This window comes from Protomyctophum bolini, assembly GCF_963924005.1.
Source record: "Protomyctophum bolini genome assembly, chromosome: 1".
In the NCBI taxonomy this organism is placed as follows: domain Eukaryota; kingdom Metazoa; phylum Chordata; class Actinopteri; order Myctophiformes; family Myctophidae; genus Protomyctophum; species Protomyctophum bolini.
In genome coordinates this window covers 40,741,794-40,764,211 of record NC_137862.1, presented here as the reverse complement: position 1 = coordinate 40,764,211, position 22,418 = coordinate 40,741,794, and the positions used below count along the sequence as shown (strand labels likewise).

At 44.6% G+C, this 22,418-nt stretch overlaps 1 protein-coding gene across 1 annotated transcript in view; it reads left to right on the top strand.

The window, feature by feature from the left end:
* Positions 1 to 22,418, top strand: part of LOC308315110 (CUB and sushi domain-containing protein 1-like) — a 694,698-nt gene that overhangs the window by 460,255 nt on the left and 212,025 nt on the right. Inside the window, exons 21-24 of the mRNA XM_080762946.1 lie at positions 2,698 to 2,814; positions 4,003 to 4,218; positions 5,945 to 6,133; positions 13,260 to 13,429. Of these exons, the coding sequence (XP_080619072.1) occupies positions 2,698 to 2,814; positions 4,003 to 4,218; positions 5,945 to 6,133; positions 13,260 to 13,429 (692 nt within the window). The remainder of the gene's footprint in view (positions 1 to 2,697; positions 2,815 to 4,002; positions 4,219 to 5,944; positions 6,134 to 13,259; positions 13,430 to 22,418) is intronic.

Here is a 22,418-nt window from a genome sequence, read left to right as displayed (position 1 = left end):
ATCAGGACCGACACACTTCTGTTTTCCTCACGAAAGGAATAATTCACTGTCAATTATCTCCTCACACTCGCACTCATGCAGATGTACGCATGCAAAATTAAGCTTTTGCTTCGCCCCCACACATACCGGTACACATACCCATACATACACACACACACACACACACACACACACACACACACACACACACACACACACACACACACACACACACACACACACACATTTTAATCATTTATTTACAGTATGTCCATTGTCCAAATAAGAGATACAATACAAGGACACAACTATTTACACGGTGCTGTACAAGATGCAGTCAGCTAATCTTGGACCCACACACCCTTCAGGGGTACACCGTCTTTGTCATATTTGGCAGCTACCAATAGAGATTGCACAGAATTGTGCAATCCCTTTAGCTGCTTTTTTTGGCCTCCCAAGTTGTTGGAAGTCTCTTACAACCAACCTATGTCCTAGGCTGCCCAAAATAAAAGTAGATTGCACCTATAGCCTTGCTCTGTGATGGTCTGGAGGAGCGGCTGGTACTTTATCACTTTGGTCATAAAGGTTTCTTCTAAGCTAGAATAAAAGGTGCATGCCACTTCAAAAATGGAAACTTGTGGCATGCTACAGTATGTAAAGCCCTTTATAGGCATTGCAGCCTTTCAGAATATGTTACTTGGTTTCTGTAACAAGCCCTGTGGTGTGATGCAAGCAATGAGGTACATGGGTGGAGGGAAACCAGAGGGAAAAGTTGAGTCTGGTGGGAAGGATCTGCAACCTGGCTTTTACTGTAAAGGTGATAATGTATTTGAGAGCAGTGTTCCTTAGAAATTAATGGGAAACATAATGGTCAGCATACATAGACGTGCGCACACACACGCACTCACACACACACACACACACACACACACTAACACACACACACACACACACACACACACACACACACACACACACACACACACACACACACACACACTAACACACACACACACACACACACACACACACTGACACACACAGACACACACACCCTCCTTGATGGTCCTTTTAGCAGGATTTATACGTGATCTTTCGGTGTAAAATAAATAATAAATAAAACTCGATTGGAAAGCTCACAATAGGCCGTGGGTGGGACTCAACGTGAGCTTTCAGATTGGCTACATTGTTGGCGTGCCTTGCAACACCACAAAGCATACATTGGGCATTAGTTCAGACAGTGTCCTAGTTTTAACCGAGTCCTGATGTGAGCTGCTATACAACAACACACGTAAGTCAGAGAGAGATAAAGACAGGGAAGTAGAGGTGTAGTGGATGAGAGAGAAAGAACCCTGCTCGATAACATCCATTCATATTGAATGATTTAAAGGGATAGTTTAGACTATTTTGAACTTAAAGGTGTAGTGAAATGGTAATGGTGGGCATTTTGAAGTCTCAGTTTGAAGGCTCTGAAGTTTCTGAACCAATCAGAGCGTCGCGTCCCTCCAGGCTATGGGGCCTCCAAGTCCTGACTTCCTCTCACGTTTGTAAACAAAGTGACAGAAAGACGTGGGGCAAAGCCAGGGGATTATTGTTTAGCGTGATGATTACGTTTAAAACGAGTAATACACTGTCTGGATGTCATCTTGAATGAGATTAAAAACGGAGTAGTTCTTTTGACCCCCACGGAGGACGTCTGCGTGGGGGTCCGTGACGAAGGGCGGTCCCCGCGGACGTCGGCAAGGAAACAACCAAATGGACCAACAGTCCATTTGTACAGTGTCTTTCTTTCTTTTTTACACGGACTGAGACAAGCGCCCACACTGGTTACATTGCTTATCTGTCATGCAAACTCTATCTGTGCAGCCTACAATGTTCAACGTCAGATTATTAACTCCCCCTTTAGACCCATAATTATGTGCCCTCTCCCTACGCTCATTCTGGAGCTACAGAATGAGCGTAGGGAGAGGGCACATATGGGGCTACTCCCCCTTGTGCCATTATCATCTGCCAGTAAACACAACACAGATAGCACATGGCTAACTTGTTAGCCGTGCCAGCCAGGGAGGAGGAGGAGGAGGAGGCATGACAACAGTTTGAAAGTATTTTACAGTCACTATACAGTGACAACTATTGAAACTTTATTGGAAACAAACATCACTGCGTGGTCCACCCAGCTCAACCACTCTTCCCCATTAACTTGACACCGGTTGGTTCCCAATGGGAACCGATTCAGTTCTTTTTGGTTCTTACTCCATGAGCCAGAGCTCCAAAATTGGAACGTTAATTAGGAAATGAGTGGGCAAAACCATCCCTATATTAGATTGGTAACACCATGACACTTCCCTTGAGTACTTACACAAAGACAATGATTTATTGTATTACAAATTTTACATTTTTAAATATGCAAATGAAGCATTATGTAGGAACATATGCAAAATAATCACAAAGCTACTATACTACTGTGGAAGGGTAATCGTGTATTAATTTACTTGTATTGATCCTATAAACAATTTAATATAGGTCTAGTTTTAACACAATAGTTCCGCCTTAGAGAACGTTGGTTCCTACCTAAACTATACTGCGCTGAAACTGACACAGAGGAAGTTATAGCGGACCCCTGCAGATAACAATCAGCAGGTAATTCATTGATTTAATCAATTCTTGTTTTTTCTCTAGTAGGCATTTTAATGATGTATTTCTCTCTCTCTCTCTCAGCTCTATGTGGAGGCTATGTCTACGGTAAAACCGGTACAATTCTGTCACCTGGCTTTCCTGATTTCTACCCGAACTCCCTGAACTGCACCTGGACAATAGAAGTGTCCCATGGGAAAGGTAAGGACGTAAGATACGACAAACCTGACAGTGTCACAGCAGCAGCAGTGATGCATGATTTATACCAAGTTGCTCACCGAAAATAGCTGATTTACAAGCTCACACACACACACACACAGACAGACACACACACACACACACACACACACACACACACACACACACACACACACACAGTTGTGTGTTGAAGGAGGCTCACAGTATTGGTGAGCTGGAACACATCTTTCCAGGTGACTGAGTGACAAAAGCAGTGATTGCCCAATTCACACAATCTGGAAGATTACTCCAAATGTACTGGATGAGAGAAGGAACAGTTTGATGAGAGCCAATGTGTCTCTTTTTCTAAAGTGTGTGTCTAGTAACGGGAGACATGCAAATCAAGCTGTCCTGTTGGATAGATGAGAGAGAGGCACGCACGCACACACGCACACGCAGGAGGGCGGGTTGGATGTGACGGAGGGAGCTCTCTGTTACACACTTTTGCTGTGACACACATGACCTAAATTATATGTTTTGCTTGCACAAAATATACTTCTCCGTTCTAATATTTATACTTTCTGACATGTCACACTGTTGCTATGGAAACACGTACAGTACGCACACACACTTTAATATTAGATGCTTAAATATATTTTCAGGGGAGGTTGGATGTTACGATAACCCACAGACTCTCATCATGTCTTTCTCTCTCTTTCTCGCACACATACACACACACACACACACACACACACACACACACACACACACACACACACACACACGCCTTCACACAGCTGTCAAGTGTCCGCATAGATTCTCATAGTCACATATATTATCACATTATACAGCCTAGACCATACATAGTTTGAATGTTTAACTTTAGATTATGCAAAGTAAAATCCTGTGTTAGTTTTACAAATAAATTGGCCCAAATGTTTCAGCAATCTGCTATGGTTGCTATAGTTACTATGGTAACATTGGTAAATTGGCAACAAATAACATTTTGTGGGTATGACGCTATTTATCTCTGCATATCAATCACTGTGTGTGGGTCTGTGTGTGTGTGTGTGTGTGTGTGTGTGTGTGTGTGTGTGTGTGTGTGTGTGTGTGTGTGTGTGTGTGTGTGTGTGTGTGTGTGTGTGTGTGTGTGTGTGTGTGTGTGTGCGTGTGCGTGTGCGTGTGTGTGTGTGTGTGTCCGTTCGTTCCTAGGAGTCCATCTGGTGTTCCACACCTTCCATTTGGAGGAGAATCACGACTACCTGTCAATCACAGAAGACGGCAACTTCCTGGTTCCAGTGGCCCGGCTCACCGGCCTAGTGCTGCCTCCAAGTGTCAGGGCGGGGCTCTACGGGAACTTCAGCGCTCAGCTACGATTCATATCGGACTTCTCCATGAGTTACGAGGGTTTTAACATGACGTTTTCAGGTATGAATGCGCAATAGCTATCGGAATATCACTGCCCTTTCTAGATACTCATGAGGCAGGACAGAACTAGCCTCGCGTAGGCCTGGGCCGTGGCTCAGCGGTCTAGGCACCCTGGCTGGTAGTCCAGTCTGGCAGAGTGCCGCGGGTTCGACACCCCCATCTCTCTCCCCATTTCCTGTCAGCCTATACTGTCTATCCCGCTATATATATATATATATATATATATATATATATATACGTCTGAGACCCGAAACCCCGTTGACCTCAGGATACATCACTGAGGATACGTCCCAGGTGCATCCATGCGATGTTTTTTTGTTATATATATATATACACACACATATACACATTGCGAGAGAAAAGAATCTAACGAGACTAATATCCACGGAGTGATATTAGTATGTATCGCTACACGAGGCTAGGACAGAACCAGAGCTTGGCTCGGCCCATTCAAACACAGACCCATACAATACAGCGGCCTGTATGTTGCTGTAGGTTCCTTGTTATTGTGGCTAAATAAGACTTGGACATACTAGAACGGTGCCCGTGGGGCCCTTTAAAGCGGTGCCCATTGGAAACGATGCAAGTTGGAAATGCATGCATGCCCCACCCAGATATTATGTCTGTCTCCAAGCTCATATATGGGCTTGGAGAGGCATGCCCAAATATGGAGTATATGCAGCAGACAGCTTGTGGAGGTCTGTGTCAGGCATGCCCAAATGGAGTGTTGTGAGGTCAGAACAGGCCAGCTGAGCTCCATACTGTATATGGATGCTGGTCAGGGGCCCAGTCCAGGGCCCGGGCAGATGCCTTTTTGGGACCTTTCTGGACAACCGTGGGTCCGGCTGACTCGACACCGGGCACTGCACCCCCTGCTGTGGTGTGGAACGCGTGTGTTGAATATGAAGTCGGTGGGAAGAACGGTTCCCGAGTTATGTGGATTACACGCAAAGACTCCCAACGCACACTGTCAGGGGCGCCATTATTACGACCGCCAGGCTCTGTGTGGTAGGAGCATTTGTAGAATATAGCGACGGCATGGGTGCGAGTGTACACATGCGGGTGCACAATGAAGATGGCGCAGTCCACTGTCTAAGCTAACAACAGATTGCCATCCGAAGCTAATGTGAGTAGCCTGTCCGAATCAAACACATTTATACAACTGAATAAACGTATAGGCTACGCATTTTGGCAGTGTCGCTTCCCGACAAAAAACTGACGCTACGTTTTTTTGACGGTTAAACATCTGCATTACTTAAGGTGAGACACTACAGGTGAATAGGGTAAAAAGTAACTACTCAGTAGTCAGTAGTCACTGAGTAACTAATAGCTATCACAATGAAACCTCTCCAGTTGATTACTTACATTAAAACTTCTTTTTACAAGAAGTTTACACAGAATGTAGAATAATTGCTATTTTGGTCAACGTTTGTTTGTCTGTTATCTTTCCTTATGGTACCAACATCAATACTGCATGGATAGTGGAGAAAATATTCTGTAGTTGAGGCTAAATCTCGGTGGTCCATGGCTCAAAATCCGAATAAATAATGGGCCTTGTATTGTTGTGAAAATTGTTGAAAACCACTGATCTATATTTTATCTTCTCTGAAACAATGATGTGGTTTTTCACTCGAGTCAAAACAGTGTGCATTATTATTTCACCAAGGCCAAATGGTAGCGCATGCAGTGATGACTGTGAGTGTTTGTGTTTGTCTCGGCTCTACAGAGTATGACCTGGAGCCGTGTGAAGATCCCGGCGTACCAGCGTACAGCAGGAGGGAGGGATTCCAATTCCGAGTTGGCGATTCGCTGGTGTTCTCCTGCTTCCAAGGCTACCGACTGGAGGGCGACGGCAAGATCACCTGTTTGGGGGGCGGGAGGCGAGTGTGGAGCAACACGTTGCCTAGATGCATAGGTGAGTTATGGTTCCAGATGCATATGTGAGTTATGGTTCCAGATGCATATAGGTGAGTTATGGTTCCAGATGCATATGTGAGTTATGGTTCCAGATGCATAGGTGAGTTATGGTTCCAGATGCATATGTGAGTTATGGTTCCAGATGCATATGTGAGTTATGGTTCCAGATGCATAGGTGAGTTATGGTTCCAGATGCATAGGTGAGTTATGGTTCCAGATGCATAGGTGAGTTATGGTTCCAGATGCATAGGTGAGTAATGGTTCCAGATGCATAGGTGAGTTATGGTTCCAGATGCATATAGGTGAGTTATGGTTCCAGATGCATATAGGTGAGTTATGGTTCCAGATGCATAGGTGAGTAATGGTTCCAGATGCATAGGTGAGTTATGGCCCCAGATGCATATACAGTAGTTGACTTATGGCCCCAGATGCATATACAGTAGTTGACTTATGGCCCCAGATGCATACAGTAGGTGACTTATGGCCCCAGATGCATACAGTAGTTGACTTATGGTCCCAGATGCATATACAGTAGTGACTTATGGCCCCAGATGCATATACAGTAGTTGACTTATGGCCCCAGATGCATACAGTAGGTGACTTATGGCCCCAGATGCATACAGTAGGTGACTTATGGTCCCAGATGCATATACAGTAGTGACTTATGGCCACAGATGCATACAGTAGTGACTTATGGCCCCAGATGCATATACAGTAGTTGACTTATGGTTTCAGATGCATATACAGTAGTTGACTTATGGCCCCAGATGCATACAGTAGTGACTTATGGCCCCAGATGCACAGTAGTGACTTATGGCCCCAGATGCATATACAGTAGTGACTTATGGCCCCAGATGCATATACAGTAGTGACTTATGGCCCCAGATGCATATACAGTAGTTGACTTATGGTTTCAGATGCATATACAGTAGTTGACTTATGGTTTCAGATGCATATACAGTAGTGACTTATGGCCCCAGATGCATATACAGTAGTTGACTTATGGCCCCAGATGCATATACAGTAGTTGACTTATGGTTTCAGATGCATATACAGTAGTTGACTTATGGCCCCAGATGCATATACAGTAGTTGACTTATGGTTTCAGATGCATATACAGTAGTTGACTTATGGTTTCAGATGCATATACAGTAGTTGACTTATGGTTTCAGATGCATATACAGTAGTTGACTTATGGTTTCAGATGCATATACAGTAGTTGACTTATGGCCCCAGATGCATACAGTAGGTGACTTATGGTCCCAGATGCATATACAGTAGTGACTTATGGCCACAGATGCATACAGTAGTGACTTATGGCCCCAGATGCATATACAGTAGTTGACTTATGGTTTCAGATGCATATACAGTAGTTGACTTATGGCCCCAGATGCATACAGTAGTTGACTTATGGTTTCAGATGCATATACAGTAGTTGACTTATGGCCCCAGATGCATATACAGTAGTTGACTTATGGTTTCAGATGCATATACAGTAGTTGACTTATGGCCCCAGATGCATACAGTAGTTGACTTATGGCCCCAGATGCATACAGTAGTGACTTATGGTTTCAGATGCATATACAGTAGTTGACTTATGGCCCCAGATGCATATACAGTAGTTGACTTATGGCCCCAGATGCATATACAGTAGTTGACTTATGGTCCCAGATGCATATACAGTAGTTGACTTATGGCCCCAGATGCATATACAGTAGTGACTTATGGTTTCAGATGCATATACAGTAGTGACTTATGGTTTCAGATGCATACTGTAGGTGAATTATATGCATAGGTCAGTGTTTCCCTATCCTGAGATATACGTATAACGATTACAATAATAACAATTAAAATGACCAATTATAGCAAAATGAGGGAGGTGGTGGGTCAGTTCAGAATAATAATCACTAAACAAATCAGCATATAGGCTTAAACTGTGATTTATTAAATCAAAAGAAAATCAAGTGCTCTATCACAAAATGTCCACTTAATCAGATCCAAATTAAATAAAACTCTCAAAAGGTAGCACTGTCCAAACTAAACTCAAAGTGTCCAAAATAACGCAAATCCAAACCAGTAGAGTGTGGCCAGTCTCCTCTGGCCACTCTTAAACTCCTCGGAAATGTCCAATATCCACACTCCAGGAAAGGAAGAAGTTCTTTAAATCCAGAGGGCTAATCCAAATTCAAGGGAATAATCCAACTCCAAGTGAATAATCCAAAAGGGAAAGAAGGCAAGAACATGGGAAATATTCCTCTTGCCTACAGCAGCAGCCTGTCTGTCTCCCTGCTCCTTCACCCTGCACTGCCTGAGTCAAACTCCCCAGGTGGCCCAAACATTGTGATTGCCCCTCAACCCCAGGTGAGCTGTGGGCGGGGCTTCACAATCACTGCAGGTTGCCATAGCAACCCCTGTATCCAACTGGCTTCTTGTAGCATATAGTCCAGCAGATAATTAGAAAATGTCATAGCGCAACGGATTGGTAGAAAATAATAAAATACATGAAAAATGGTGCATAGCAAACAAAAAATGCATGGAACCAATGTGACTCTGGGCACAGATGTTACATATTCCCCTCCCCTAATGGAAGAGGCTCCTTGGGGCCAAAGTAAGCCTTCAGGTTCTGCACATGATATACATCACTATGGTCTTTCGGCCCTAGAAGTGACACAGAATAGTTGACAGGGCCTAACCTTTTCTGTATCTTAGCAGGGCCCTTCCACTTAGGTGCGAGCTTGGCCATGAAACCTGCTTCTGCTTTGGACAGGGGGTGATCTCTGATCCACACTAGATCCCCAGGTTCAAATGTGACCTGCCCACGCCTGAGATTGTAATAGCGACCCTGTTTCTCTTGAGCCTTTGCCACATGCTGTCTGACACTCTCCACTAACCTCTTCTGTCTTTCCAGCAAGGCATAAGTGGTCTCGTCAGGATCAGGGGCTCGGCACAGGACCCTCTCCAGTGGGCCTTTCAGTTTGCGTCCCAAGGCTACTTCTGCTGGAGTGAAGCCCGTGCTTTCCTGCCATGCTGAGTTGATTGCGAACCGGAACTCTGAAAGCCACATGTCCCATGTATTGTGCTTGTCCTTGACAAAAGATGCCATCATTGTTTTCAAGGTGCGATTGATGCGTTCGGTCAAGTTTGTCTGAGGGTGGTATGCTGTTGTTAGCTTCTGGACCACACCCCACTGTTGACATATCTGGGCCAGCAGCTGAGAGGTGAACTGTGCCCCTCTGTCAGACACGAGGTACTTGGGGGTACCCCACCTAGTGAAGATTTCCTCGATGAGCAAGGAAGCTATCTTGGGGGACTTCGCTTCTCGTATGGGGAACAGCTCAACCCATTTGGAGCAATAATCGACTACCACCATAAGGTATTGGTTGCCTTTCCTGCTCCTAGGAAAAGGCCCCATGAGATCAACACCCAGCATGAAACCAGGCTCCTTCACGGCAGTCGATTGTAAGTGGCCTGAGAGCTTGGTCAGTTGGGGCTTGTACTTCTGGCAGGTTATGCAGTTCTTGGTGTACTCCCATACATCCTTCCTCACATCTGGCCAGTACGCAACATCCAACAGTCTCAGTAGGGTTTTCAGTCTTCCTAGATGTCCTCCAAGTGGGCTGTCATGGAAGTAGTTGAGGAATTGGGACCTCATTCCTTTTGGGATGAACAACTGCCATTTCTGTCCTTCCTGCTTGATGGGTACAATCCTGTACAGGAATCCATTTTCGAGGGCAGTGAACAGTGCGTAGAGGAGCCTCCTCCACCCAACCCAGTCAGCCCAGGCCATGAACCTGCAGATGGGGCTAGTGGGGTGACTGGCACTGACTTACAGGCCGAGCCACCTTCATCACAAGACAGGGTGGGGCCATGACTGTTAGGTTTCTGGTCTAGAGGGGCTGGTCGCGGCAGAGATTTGTGCACGCCCTGATTGGATCTCACCGATCTGTCCGTCAGCCCTGGCCCCTCCTCTCCCCCCTAGTGCAGCACTGCGTCACATCATTTGGAGCGACGCCCACCCGGAAGGGTTGACTCCCACCACTAATAGCGTTGTCTGTCAGGAGTCTAAAGGACCGAGTGACATACAGGCGTTGATCGCCTGGATCAGTGACAGGGCTGCTCATGAGGGCCGTGGGACGCGTAGTGCAAAAGAAATGCAAACAGCACAAGTTACAGTCAGGCATTTTGGTCCAAAAGGATTTCCGAAGAAAGACATTGTGGTCTTGTTTCCATTCGGGTCCCATGCACTCACACACATATAGTCATGAACAAGAATCACAGAATCAAGAAAAACAGCAATTGGTCACCTCCTCTCCCTCTGACCTGCTGACAGGTGAAAATGTAGGTCTGTTTTAAAGGAGGCCAGTGATTTGCTTGTTTTAAGGGAAGGGGGCAGGGCATTCCACACCTGAATAGCAGTGCTGCAGAAGGTGAATTTACCCATATTTGTTTTGTAAGTGGGTGGCACCAGATCATTGTTTACAATACCTCTAGTTTTGTGGCTGTGGGTGTCGCTCACTTTTTTTAAGTAATCAGTCAAGTAAATGGGCACTGAGGGCATAGCTGTATGTACAATTTTGTATGTCAGACCCATTTTCAATTGATTGACCCTGTCTTCTACCCGGAGCCAGCCAATGCTATCCAGATGCTCTGCATAAGTCAAATGAGTTCTTTTTGGAAAAGAGGAAATTCTCACCACGATCCAGGGTCTAGTCGCCCCGCGGGCGTGTTCACGAAACGCGCATGCGTGTGACAATTGTGAAACAAGCTTCCGTAATCGTCCCTCAACTTCTCTCTATGTCCAAAATAAACGCACGCCTCTCATTGAAAAACGAACTACTATAGGCGCATCAGTTGCTTCCCGTCTGAAAGTCTGCCTATGAGAAGAGAAAAAAAAAGGGGTTTAATAGGGTTAGGTATATTAGGTTTATTAAACTCCCCCCTGTCAGGTGTAAAGGAGCAAATTGGACACTCAGGCATGAAGGAAGGAAGCATGAGTTCAAGTCCGTTGCTCTCCCTAGGTTGGCGGAGGGTGTGTAGAGCCTAGGATCACATTAGATAATTGACACAGGGGTGAAAAATGGGTTACAAAATCGTGGGATAAAAAAAAAGGGTTAGGTTTATTGTTGTAAGTGGGGGACATAGAACCATACTGCACATACGCACGCACACACACACACACACACACACACACAAACACACACACACACACACACACACACACACACACACACACACACACACACACACACACACACACACTCACACTCACACACACTCACACCATAGAGAAGAGAATATCTTTAATTGGACAGCCTCTATAGATAATTAGGATATTAGCTGTTATATGAAAAACTATTAATTTATTCCTTCCCGGCCTGTTCCCGCACCTCTCTTCCATTCTTAATTTCTTTCTTGCACTTCTTTGACAAGCCCTTTCCCTGCCTCAGTTCCTTTATCTCTCCCCTTCGTCTCTCATCTACCGTCTGTCTCCCCCTCCCCACTCTCGTGCCTCCATATTAGCTTTAGTTTCCACTGTTCTCCGTCTCTCTGAGCTCTTTCCTCAGTGCCGTCTTCTCTTCTCCTGCCATTGCAGATGTGTCGTGATCACTCTCCTCTCCTTCCTCTGCTTCTGCTCCTCGCTTCTTTCCCGTGTGAGAAAACTGCATTGGCAGAATATTGTTACAGTAATTATTTCCACGTTAATACACACACACACACACACACACACACTCAGCACAGACACACTGCTATCATCAGCGCAAGCACACACTGCTTACCTGTCGTCAGAAATGTTGTCGGGAGCGACGTGGTACAAAGTCACAAATTAGATCCAAACTTTGAATGGCAGAAGAGCCACCAAGGACAGCTCTCCAAAATTCCGATTTATGGAGCTTTGAAAATCCTGAAACCGAGGTAAATGCTGGTCAGACTTTACGTCCAATAGCTGGAAGTGACGGGGCTCAACCATTACATACACAGAGTATACGGGGGGGTACGAACATGTACGTAGCTGGCAGATAACGCGCCATATAGCCGGCGGGTAGGAGTATATTTCTTATCTTCTACCAACCTTTCGGTCTGTAAATTCTCCTGGCCTCTCCTCACTGCTCAGTATGCTGGTAAAGTGTATTTGCAGAAAGCAATATTGATTGGAGTTCTACATTTTGATAGATGTCTTCTCAGTTGATTGTATACAGTACACGCATACCGTATGCGCCTCTCTGAGTTGATTGAAGAGGATGCTGTGATCCTGGCCTATCTCTCCTCTTTTCTTCTGCACTAGAAAAGCGTCAGGCCTTATTTAACTCCATTGTAAATGAATGCGTGATCCTCTTCTTGTCTCCTCTTGTGTAACGAGCAAACGTAAGCCCTTTTACAGTATCTATTTTGTCATACGACAAAATGGCAAAAAATATCCCGTCTGCCACTGTTTGCAGAACTAACTTGAGAACAGGGATGCTGCAGGTTGAAAGTGATTAGGGTACCCCTAAAGAAAATGTATGTACCCTGGTTTAAAATGACTTAAAACTCCATCTGACTGGGGAAACAAATCAATGACCTTCTCCAGTGATAAAAGAAAAAAGAAAGGTGGGTTTTCAGACTACGGCGGAAGATTGGGAGTGATGCTGCAGTTCTGACTGCAATGGGAAGTGCATTCCACAGTTTTGGAGCCAGAAGGGAGAAGAGTTTGGGACGTGTGGAGCGTTGTCCCGGCGTTTTTAGTGAGGGTACTTCCAGCTTCCCTAGCCGGGGTGTCAATCACCATCGTTGAGACGCGGAATAGACTCTCTCTCTCTCTCTCTCTCTCAGAGTAGAGGGAGGTTTGACTGGGTCATTCACACCGCAGTGTTGATGGCTTGTAACGACAGTCATTGTCTCATTGATTGACTATTTTATCAATTCAAATTTGTATGACCCTCCATTGGACTCAAAAGTAAAATTAGCTGACCTTCCCTTGGACTGAGATTAGAAAGGCCCTATTTTCCCTTGGACTGAGATTAGACGGACCCTATTTTCCTCCAGGGGTACACTTTTAAAAAATCGACCTGTCCCTTAATTATTCCATCCTTTCTCTCTCTCTCTCTCTCTCTCTCTCTCCTCCCCCCCCCCCCCCCCTACTGTAGCAGAGTGCGGGGCCTCCTCTGTAGGAACCGAAGGCGTGCTCCTTTCTCCTAATTTCCCCTCCAACTACGATAACAACCATGAGTGTATCTACCGCATAACCACGGAGACAGGCAAAGGAATCAGGCTGACTGCTGAGAGCTTTGCACTGCAAGAAGGAGACTATCTAAAGGTATGTACACACGCACGCACGCACGCTCGCTCACAGCCACAACCGCTGTGATTGTTTCTCAATATAACTGTTGGCAGCCGTCAGCTCGATTCCTACACACATGGCCAAACAGCTACACACACACACACTCACACATGCACGCATTCACAACACTCACACTCACACATTTATATCTCTCTCTTACACAAACAGACACACACGCACGCACGCACGCACGCACCCACGCACGCACGCACGCACACACACACACACACACACACACACACACACACACACACACACACACACACACACACACACACACACACACACACACACAGTGTACTGTACATAAAGCATATAGTGCAGTTGAGTGTTCCAGTTCTTCCTCTCACCTGTTCTCATCAACCTCACATCTCATTTCCGGCGATGCATCTCGGAAAGTTCCAGAATGTCTAATCCAACCCCTTGCGGTCCTCAGACAAAGTTTCTCCGCGTCCCACATCCGTGATATGTGGTCATGCAGATGGCCGCCATACTGTAAAGTGTCCACCTCCACGCGGTAGAAAACTCTTCTATGGGGTTTAGGGAGAGGGGGGTAACATGGAGGCTAGAATAGTACTGACATCTCGCGGACGTGCAGCAAACCTGTCTGTGTGATTGCAGCAGAGTGGTGTTATGCCACATCGTCCCACACACACACACACACACACACTCCACATTGTCACCCCTTTCTCTAGTTTAGTAACAGCTGCTAAAAATAGGTGGGCTTTCAGCTGAAATTGGCAATCACGCTGCATTCAGAAAGGTTGTTATTTCAAGTATTATATGCAAAGACTTTCTGGCATAATACCGTTTTTAATGTGTTTTTTAACACGGTGTGTTAGCATTTGAAAGATGTGCTGCAAATATATAGTGCTTTGCAAGGTGATGGAGTACAAATGAGATAAGAGTTCACGGATGAGGAAAATATGGTCCTTGAATGCACTTTGTGTGAAAGCAATGGAAATTGATTCAGTTTTTATTTTCCCACATAGGCTTATATGTTTCTCTGAAGATTTTTGACAATGTGGCATCAATTTTGACAATGCATGCAAGACTGTAGAGACTAGTCATTCAGTATCATCTCACACCTTTTTGCATTAAGGGACTTTTTCTTCAGCACAGCAGTGTAGTTTTCAATTGTTTTAAGTGGGAGAACCGTGTATTTATGCTATGCTGGAAATTCCAGCGGTGCGATGAGGCGCAGAGCACTTCTTCTGCGCTGCACTTTCACGTCTGGCACTTTTATCTAGTGACAGAGAATTGTAACATGCTCAACTCTGGGTGTTTGGATGACGATTTTAGTTGAGCGCCTTGCATTTACATCTGGGGAAATAAATCTTTGGTGGACACGGCCTAAGTGCTTCTCAAACTTTTGGGCCTTCATCATCCCTTTTTCCTGATTGATTGTTGAATCCAAGTACCTAGCTCTTTAATCGACAACAACATTTAGAAAACACTGACATCAAAAGTCCAGTTTCTATGTCAATGTGTTGAAAATAAACGTAGCCTATTGTTTTCTAATCAGTAACAGTTGTGCTAGTCAAGGCTTTACATTTACAGAGCAGCACGTTCACATACATTTGTCAATGTTTTATCTTAAACACAACAGTAAAATAACTGTTTCCATTTTTCTCTCAAGTACCCCATGTAGTACCTCTGCGTACCCCTAGGGGTACACATACCCCCATTTGAGAAACACTGGCCTAACCTTTATTTTACAGTTTGAATTAAGAGTATACGTAGTCCACTGTGTTACATAACCGGCTATAAAAGTAACGTGTAACCTTTATTAGGCTTGTAAAGTTATCATTTTCAACCCCGCTTTTAGTGCTGTCGGGCATATTTCATGGTTCGGCTGGTCTGTAGTCCGACTAAACTCGTCTAGCAACTATAACAGCATTGCACTGGTGGGTGTTCAGGTGTGCACAGTGGAAAAGTACCTGCCCACCGCTGTGGAGACATGGGGCTAGCATCGTCCACTGAGCCTCCGGCTTGGCTCGGCGCTCCAACGAACACGATTGGCCGTGTTCTCGGGTGGGACGCCGGCAGGGGAGGTGATCTGTATGTCTCTACTGGTTGGTCATGCTCAGGGTCACCCGTTCAGCGGGGAGCTGAACTGGGAGGAGGAGGCGTTACGTCCTCCCAGTGAGTCTCCTCACTGTCGTGTCGGGTGAAAAGATGCTGTTGGCGACACTGTGCATTGAGGAGACATGTTGTTATCTAGTTCTATATACGTATATACCTTTTCCCAAGTCCAACAAGTACCGTATATGGTTTGGCATTGACAGGTACTATATACGTGGCATAACAACTACATTGGGGAGAAAAATTAAAAAGATAAAAAAAGCAACAAAAAATACAAAAGTTTTTATATTAATGTTAATGATATAAAACACACACACACACACACACACACACACACACACACACACACACACACACACACACACACACACACACACATTTGCACTGGCTAGAATTTTTTCCCTCATGGTTGCAATAGATTTTCATTTCCCATTTTCTTTATCAGTGCAACTGCATGTTTGCACTGTGATGTTCTTGCATTGCTGAATATTACTCTGACTCATCTAGTGGCAAGGTTATTATTCTTTTGGCATTTTTCATTTTTTTTTTTCATTTTGTTTTTCCCTTCATGTTCTCATTTTCTGATTAGGTTTACTTTGTTTAGTTTAGTTTTAATTTTGTGAGAAGGCTGCCGAGAAAGGTCTTACAGAATGTAATAATAAGCCTTCTGTATATTAGTATTCTATTCAGATACGAATTCATGACTGGGAGTCACCATGACTCATACAGTATCTACTCATTGGCGGGACGTGATCCATTGTGCACTTCTGACCTACAAAACTGCATTCTACCGAATTGGTTCAATGTAAAAGACATAAAAAAACAATTTAGTGTTCAGACTTTTCACTGTAGTAATGTCATAGTATGGTCTAATTAATCACAATACATTAATTGAGATAATATAAAATTAAATATATATATTAAAAAAACATCCTTTATATGTTACTTCCTATTGAAAGGTGGCTGTCCCAACCTCTAACCCCTAAATTTCAATTCATGAAAAAAGTACTTAAAGGACCACTTCACCACTTTTCAACCTATCTTCATACAGTATAATAGGTCCTCACTAATAATCATGAAATAAATGGCGCAATGTTTTTCTACTCGGTCTGTGTCTCATAGGAGGGCTGTGGGCAGTTCAGAAACCGTCTTCCAGTGACATCATCGATGGGGAATACAAGCTAATAGAAACTGCAGGCTTTCTAGTTCTGAAAAGTTGCAATGTGAAAATGGAAGCCATCGTTCTCACGATAATGAAAGTCTAAACATTTTTGTAAAAAAATATTGTTTAAAAAACAATCTGCCTAATGATGATGTTTGATTAACAGTTTGCAGAATTACAGTACATTTCAAGCACAAACTCAATACAAAGACTGTTAACTGTGAGTGGACGACCCAATTAAGCCTTACACTTGTTTACAACAGGGTCCACATTGTTCAATTCATCAAAACATTTAGAGACAAACAAATAGACACTTCTATGTAGTTAAAGAACAGAACAGGAATTCATCATATAGGAAGCGAAAAGGGAAAAAAATATATATACAGTGAGGGGAACAGGGGGATAAAAGAAAAGAAAACGAAAGACAGAGTGTAGGGCGCCTGCACACAACACCATGCGTTGATGCCATGTGTGCATATGTGCAGGCACCCAACACCACGTCCATACAAAAACATAGTACAATCCATAGTACAAAGACAGAGTGTAGGGCGCCTGCACACAACACCATGCGTTGATGCCATGTGTGCATATGTGCAGGCACCCAACACCACGTCCATACAAAAACATAGTACAATCCAGATAAAAATTCAGCTTTTACAGAGGCCAGTTTCGAATTGCAGCCATCCGTAGGTGCCCTTTGAGAGCAGTTTTGAAGGAGCCAAGGGATTCACATGTCTTAATGACTGTTGGTAGGGCGTTCCACATTTTGGTCGCATAGGAGCGAAAAGAATTTAGTCCCTTGTTTGTGCCGAATCTGGGTTGTACATGGTTTGTTGCACTCCCTCTGGTGTTGTGGGTGTGGACTTCGTTTACATTAAGGAAGTATTTAGACAGGTACATGGGTATCTTGGTGGTGTATCTAATCTTGTGGACCAGACCCATTGCAAGATGCTGTACTCTGTCGTCGACCCTAAGCCATCCCAGCCTGTCAAAGTGGGCAGGGGTGAGGTGGGTTCGGGGGGTGAGGCCAAGTAGGAGCCTGACCAGTTTGTTTTGGGAGGTCTGGAGCCTTGTTTTAAGGGCCTTTGAGGTGCTGTGGTACCAGGAGGTGGATGCATAGTCAAAGAAACCTTGTACAAGGGCTCCTGTTAAGGTCTTCAAGGTGTTTTTGTCGACCAGTGAGGAGATCCTGTAGAGGAATCTTGTTCTTTGATTGACTTTTTTGATTACGTTGGTGGCCATCTTATCACCGGAAAGATTGGCCTCCAGGATGGAACCTAGGTAGGTAATTTGATCCTTCCGTGTGATAATATCATCACCAACTCTAACCAAGAAGCCATCTGCCTTTTTGAGATTACTATTTGATCCGAAGAGAATGGATTCCGTTTTTCCCAGGTGTAAGGATAGTTTGTTATCAGCGAGCCAGGTGCAGATTCTACCGAGTTCAGAGCTGAGGGTCTTTTCAACCTGCAGTTTGTTCCTGTCCGAGACCAGCAGTGCTGAGTCGTCTGCGAACAGGAACAAGTTGCAGTCACAAGCTGAAGTCATGTCGTTTACATATATTAGGAACAGTAAAGGCCCTAGTATGCTTCCTTGTGGGACGCCACAGCTCACTGGGAGGGGGGGGGGACAGTGTTCCGTTCACTTCCACCATCTGTTCTCTCCCCTCCAGGTAGGATTGCATCCAGCTCACTGATGTGCTATCAAAACCAATAGCTTTAAGCTTGTTAACCAGTATGGAGTGGTTCACGGTGTCAAAAGCCTTTTGGAGGTCCAGCATGACCATGCCGCAGTATTTTCCAGCATCCACCTCGTGTTTGATGTGGTCGCTCAAATAGAGAAGGCATGTGTCAGTGGAGTGGGATGTTCTGAAACCAGATTGGAACTCGTACAACAATTTATTAGTGGCAAGATACTTTTCAACCTGTTCATAGACTATTTTTTCCATCACTTTCGAGATGGAGCTTAGAATAGAAATAGGGCGGTAGTTGCCGGGTTCTAATTTACTCCCTTTTTTGTACAGGGGGGTTACTTTGGCCAGTTTAAAATCTCTGGGGACCTGTCCTTGTTTGATGGAGAGGTTAACTATGTGGGTGATGACTGGAGCTATGGAAATGGCTGAGTCTCTGAGAAATTTGGAGGGAATATTGTCATGGCCAGTGGCCTTGTGGGGTTGGAGGGCACTCAGTTTCTTAAGTACCTCCTCAGTTGTTACCATTGTCATTTTAAAATCATCTTTACAAACACCTAGGTTTTTGTAGAAGCCTTTGATGTGCTCTACACCAAAACGCCCAGAGTGGGAGGGCAGTTTGTTAACCAGCATTGTTGCAATGTTTGTAAAGAAGATGTTCAAGTGATTGGCTACATCAACCTTGTCAGTGATGAGGGTGTTATTTGATTTGATGTTTATGTTAGTAAACCTGGTTTTAAGTTTCTGACCACAGCCTAGTTGGTTGTTTAGTAGCTTCCAGAGCTCCCGAGGATTGTTTTTGATTTCCTCGGCTTTATCATTGATAAAGTTACTTTTGGCTGATTTGGTCATGGCAATTACACCGTTTCTTAGCTTGTTACATTGGGTTTTAAGGATGCACAGTTTGGTTTGGAGATCACTGTCGAAGCGCTTGGCTAGCTTGGACTTGCATTTAAGAAGTTCAGAGCATTTGTTGTCTCTGGCTTTCATTGCAGTCAGTATGTCCGAATTCATCCATGGCTCCGAGCGGGTTTTGACCCTGATGGTTCTCAGAGGAGCCATGTTGTTTAGTACTGTTGTAAATTTGGTTTTAAAGCCAAGCCATGCTTCTTCGACTAGTGAGCTCCTGAGCACATCGGACCAATCCAGTCTCTCCAGTTCTAGGTTAAAGGCCTCACTAGAGTAGGTTTTGAGGTCCCTAGATATGACTGTTTTGTGACAGTCAAATTTTAGTTTCTGTATTTTGCGGGTGCAGAAAATCATAAAATGATCACTGAGCCCACATACAATAACCCCTTTCTTGGAGATTCTGGATTTGTCCGAGGTCAGAATGAGATCAATGACAGTTTGAGTAGAATCACACACTCTTGTGGGTTGGGTAATTAGCTGGCTGAAACCATGCAGATCACAGAGCCGACTAAACGATTTAAACACAGGCACTTCCTTACGATGCATGTCCGTATTCCAGTCGCCAATCAGGATTTTCTCTACAGATTCCTCCCCAGCTAAGCACCCCTCAAGAATATCATAGAACCCGTGCTGATCAGGCGGTCTATAGACGGTGCCAACTAGTACTGATTTAGCATTTTTGAAAATTAATTCAACCCACACAGTTTCAATTTCATCATGCTGTAATTCAGTACGAGTAACATATTCAGTGTCTTTGTGAATATACATGCACACGCCACCACCATGCCTGTTTCTGTCGTTCCTAATGACAGTATAGTTTTCTATTTCTATCTCTGGGTCCTTTGTGGACTCGTCCAACTTAGTTTCAGAAAAACACAGGATGTTTGCCTTACCGTTTTGAAATAGATGTCTGATCTCTGCCAGTTTGCGACTGAGGCTATTCACATTAAAATGAAACAGATGAAGGCCGTTGGTTTCGACGATTGTGTTAATTTCGTCGGTGTTGAAATAGTCTGAGGTGTGAATGTGGATGGGCGGTGGAATTTCCGTGGCTGAGGTGTGAGTGGGGAGGGGCGGTGGAATGTCAAAGCCATTGTCCTTGTCCTTGTCCTCAGTAGCCCTGGATTGACTGGGGGTGTGGGGGAGGGGGGGGTGTTCCTCGGTTTCGATCACAGCCGCTGAGTTGGCTTCAGCAAACATAACGCCCGCGGTGAAATAAGGGGGTCCGCTGGCGTTGGTTGTATGCTGTGGGGGAGAGGCTGGAGAGCGTTCCCAGGCTGATCTTGGAGTTGCGTCCGTGGTCAAGTCCATGGAGGCGGCGCTCTGGAAGCCGTGGCGCGTTGTGATGGAAACGGATGTGGCTTGCGGAAGTACCTCTTGCTGTAGGAGCAGTCTCGCTTGTGAGACCGCTTGTGATCGTGTAACCGGTCCAGGATTGAAATGAATGTCTCCCGATAGCAACAGGCATAAAATAATCACAGTTCTGCGATCCATTTTGCCAGTCGGGGGCTTGTACTTGCGATTCGGGTTCGCTGTTAACAGGCCATGAATCGCCGCCGACCCAAAAGAAATGTGTTTGCATTCCAAACCATTTAGGAGGAAAAAATCGCTGTGAAACTCCTCTGCTTCGTTTCCGTATCGTTCCATCTCTTCTTGGTGTAAACTCCATGTTGAATTAAAGCATGCGTCCGTAATCCATAGGATGAAGAATAGGTAAAAGGCGGAACAAGTTGAAAACATAGCTACCGGTTCTTGGTTGGAGAGAGCTCCTGGGAATGTAGACTGTAAGACGGTCACTGTAAGACGGTTTCTAAACTGCCCACAGCCCTCCTATGAGAGACAGACTGAGTAGAAAAACATCGTGCCATTTTATCATGATTATTAGGGAGGATTTGTATGAAGATAGGTTGAAAAGTGGTGAAGTGGTCCTTTAATTATTTTCTTGCCATCTATGCGTATAAACGTAGCGAGGCTATTGGGACAAATCGAGCGATGTCTAAATCCAGCTCCGTTGAGCCTCCATTATAACCCAGATTTTCAAAGCGCCGTATCTCCAAAGGTTAGAGAGCTGTTCATGGTGAGCCGGCACGTACCCGACGATCGTAAAGCATTTGTGATTTTGTCTCGCATCGCTGAGAAAATGTATCTGGTTTTACTGCTAGCTAAAGGCTGTGGTCTGTGTCGTGTGTGTGAACCACCTACTGTACCTATACATTCTTAAAAATGGTCTGTGCAGGGGGGAATTGGAAAAATAAATAGATTAAAATAATAGATTAATATCTTTATTCGATGGTAAAAGTCTATGTTTCGGTAGTGACACATTTTGGGAGAGGAAATATATTCCAATACATTATTAAAATACAATATGATAATTAACTGTGCCTTTACTAAATATGTGTCTCTTAGATCTGGTGCAACATGAATATGGTCAAAGTTTTTCCAAAATAGCATACAAATTTTACAGAATTTCCAACTTGAACCAATTCGGTAGAATGGTCCATATATCTTATCATATCATATTTCCTGTCAAATCTGCATCTTTTTTAGTGTCTAGACCCCACAGCCCATGATAATGTATGTGCAAATGTAACCAAATTGAATCCAGTAAAACTGTTTTCTTTTTTAAATTCCCAATGTCTCTTAGTAGTGTTAGGCCTCAGGGCATGGTTAAGCCAGTATGTGTTTAGAGTGTATCATCAGTATTAGGCCATGAGCAGCATGGCTGAGCCTGTGGTTAGATTGCATCAGCGCTATTAGTTTGGTTCTTCCTAGCCTGAGCTAACGTGTTAAGTTTCTGGTCTATAGGGGTGGGTCGCGGCTGAGATTTGCGCACGCCTTGATTGGATCTCACCGGTCTGTCCGCCAGCCCTGGCCACTCCTCTCCCACCTAGTGAAGCGCTACGTCACATAATTTGGAGCGACACCCACCCGGAAGCGTTGACTCCCACTTCTAGACCAAGGCAGCCAATGCGTTCCTCCAGGCTTTCATTCTTTGCGCAGACGAAATGAAAGCCTGGGTATGTTGCGTTGTCGCACCGCGACTTCTCTGAGCAAAAACGCAGGTCTCATTGAAAATGAACTATAGGCGCGTTTTATCGCTCCCCATTCGCAAGGCCCTT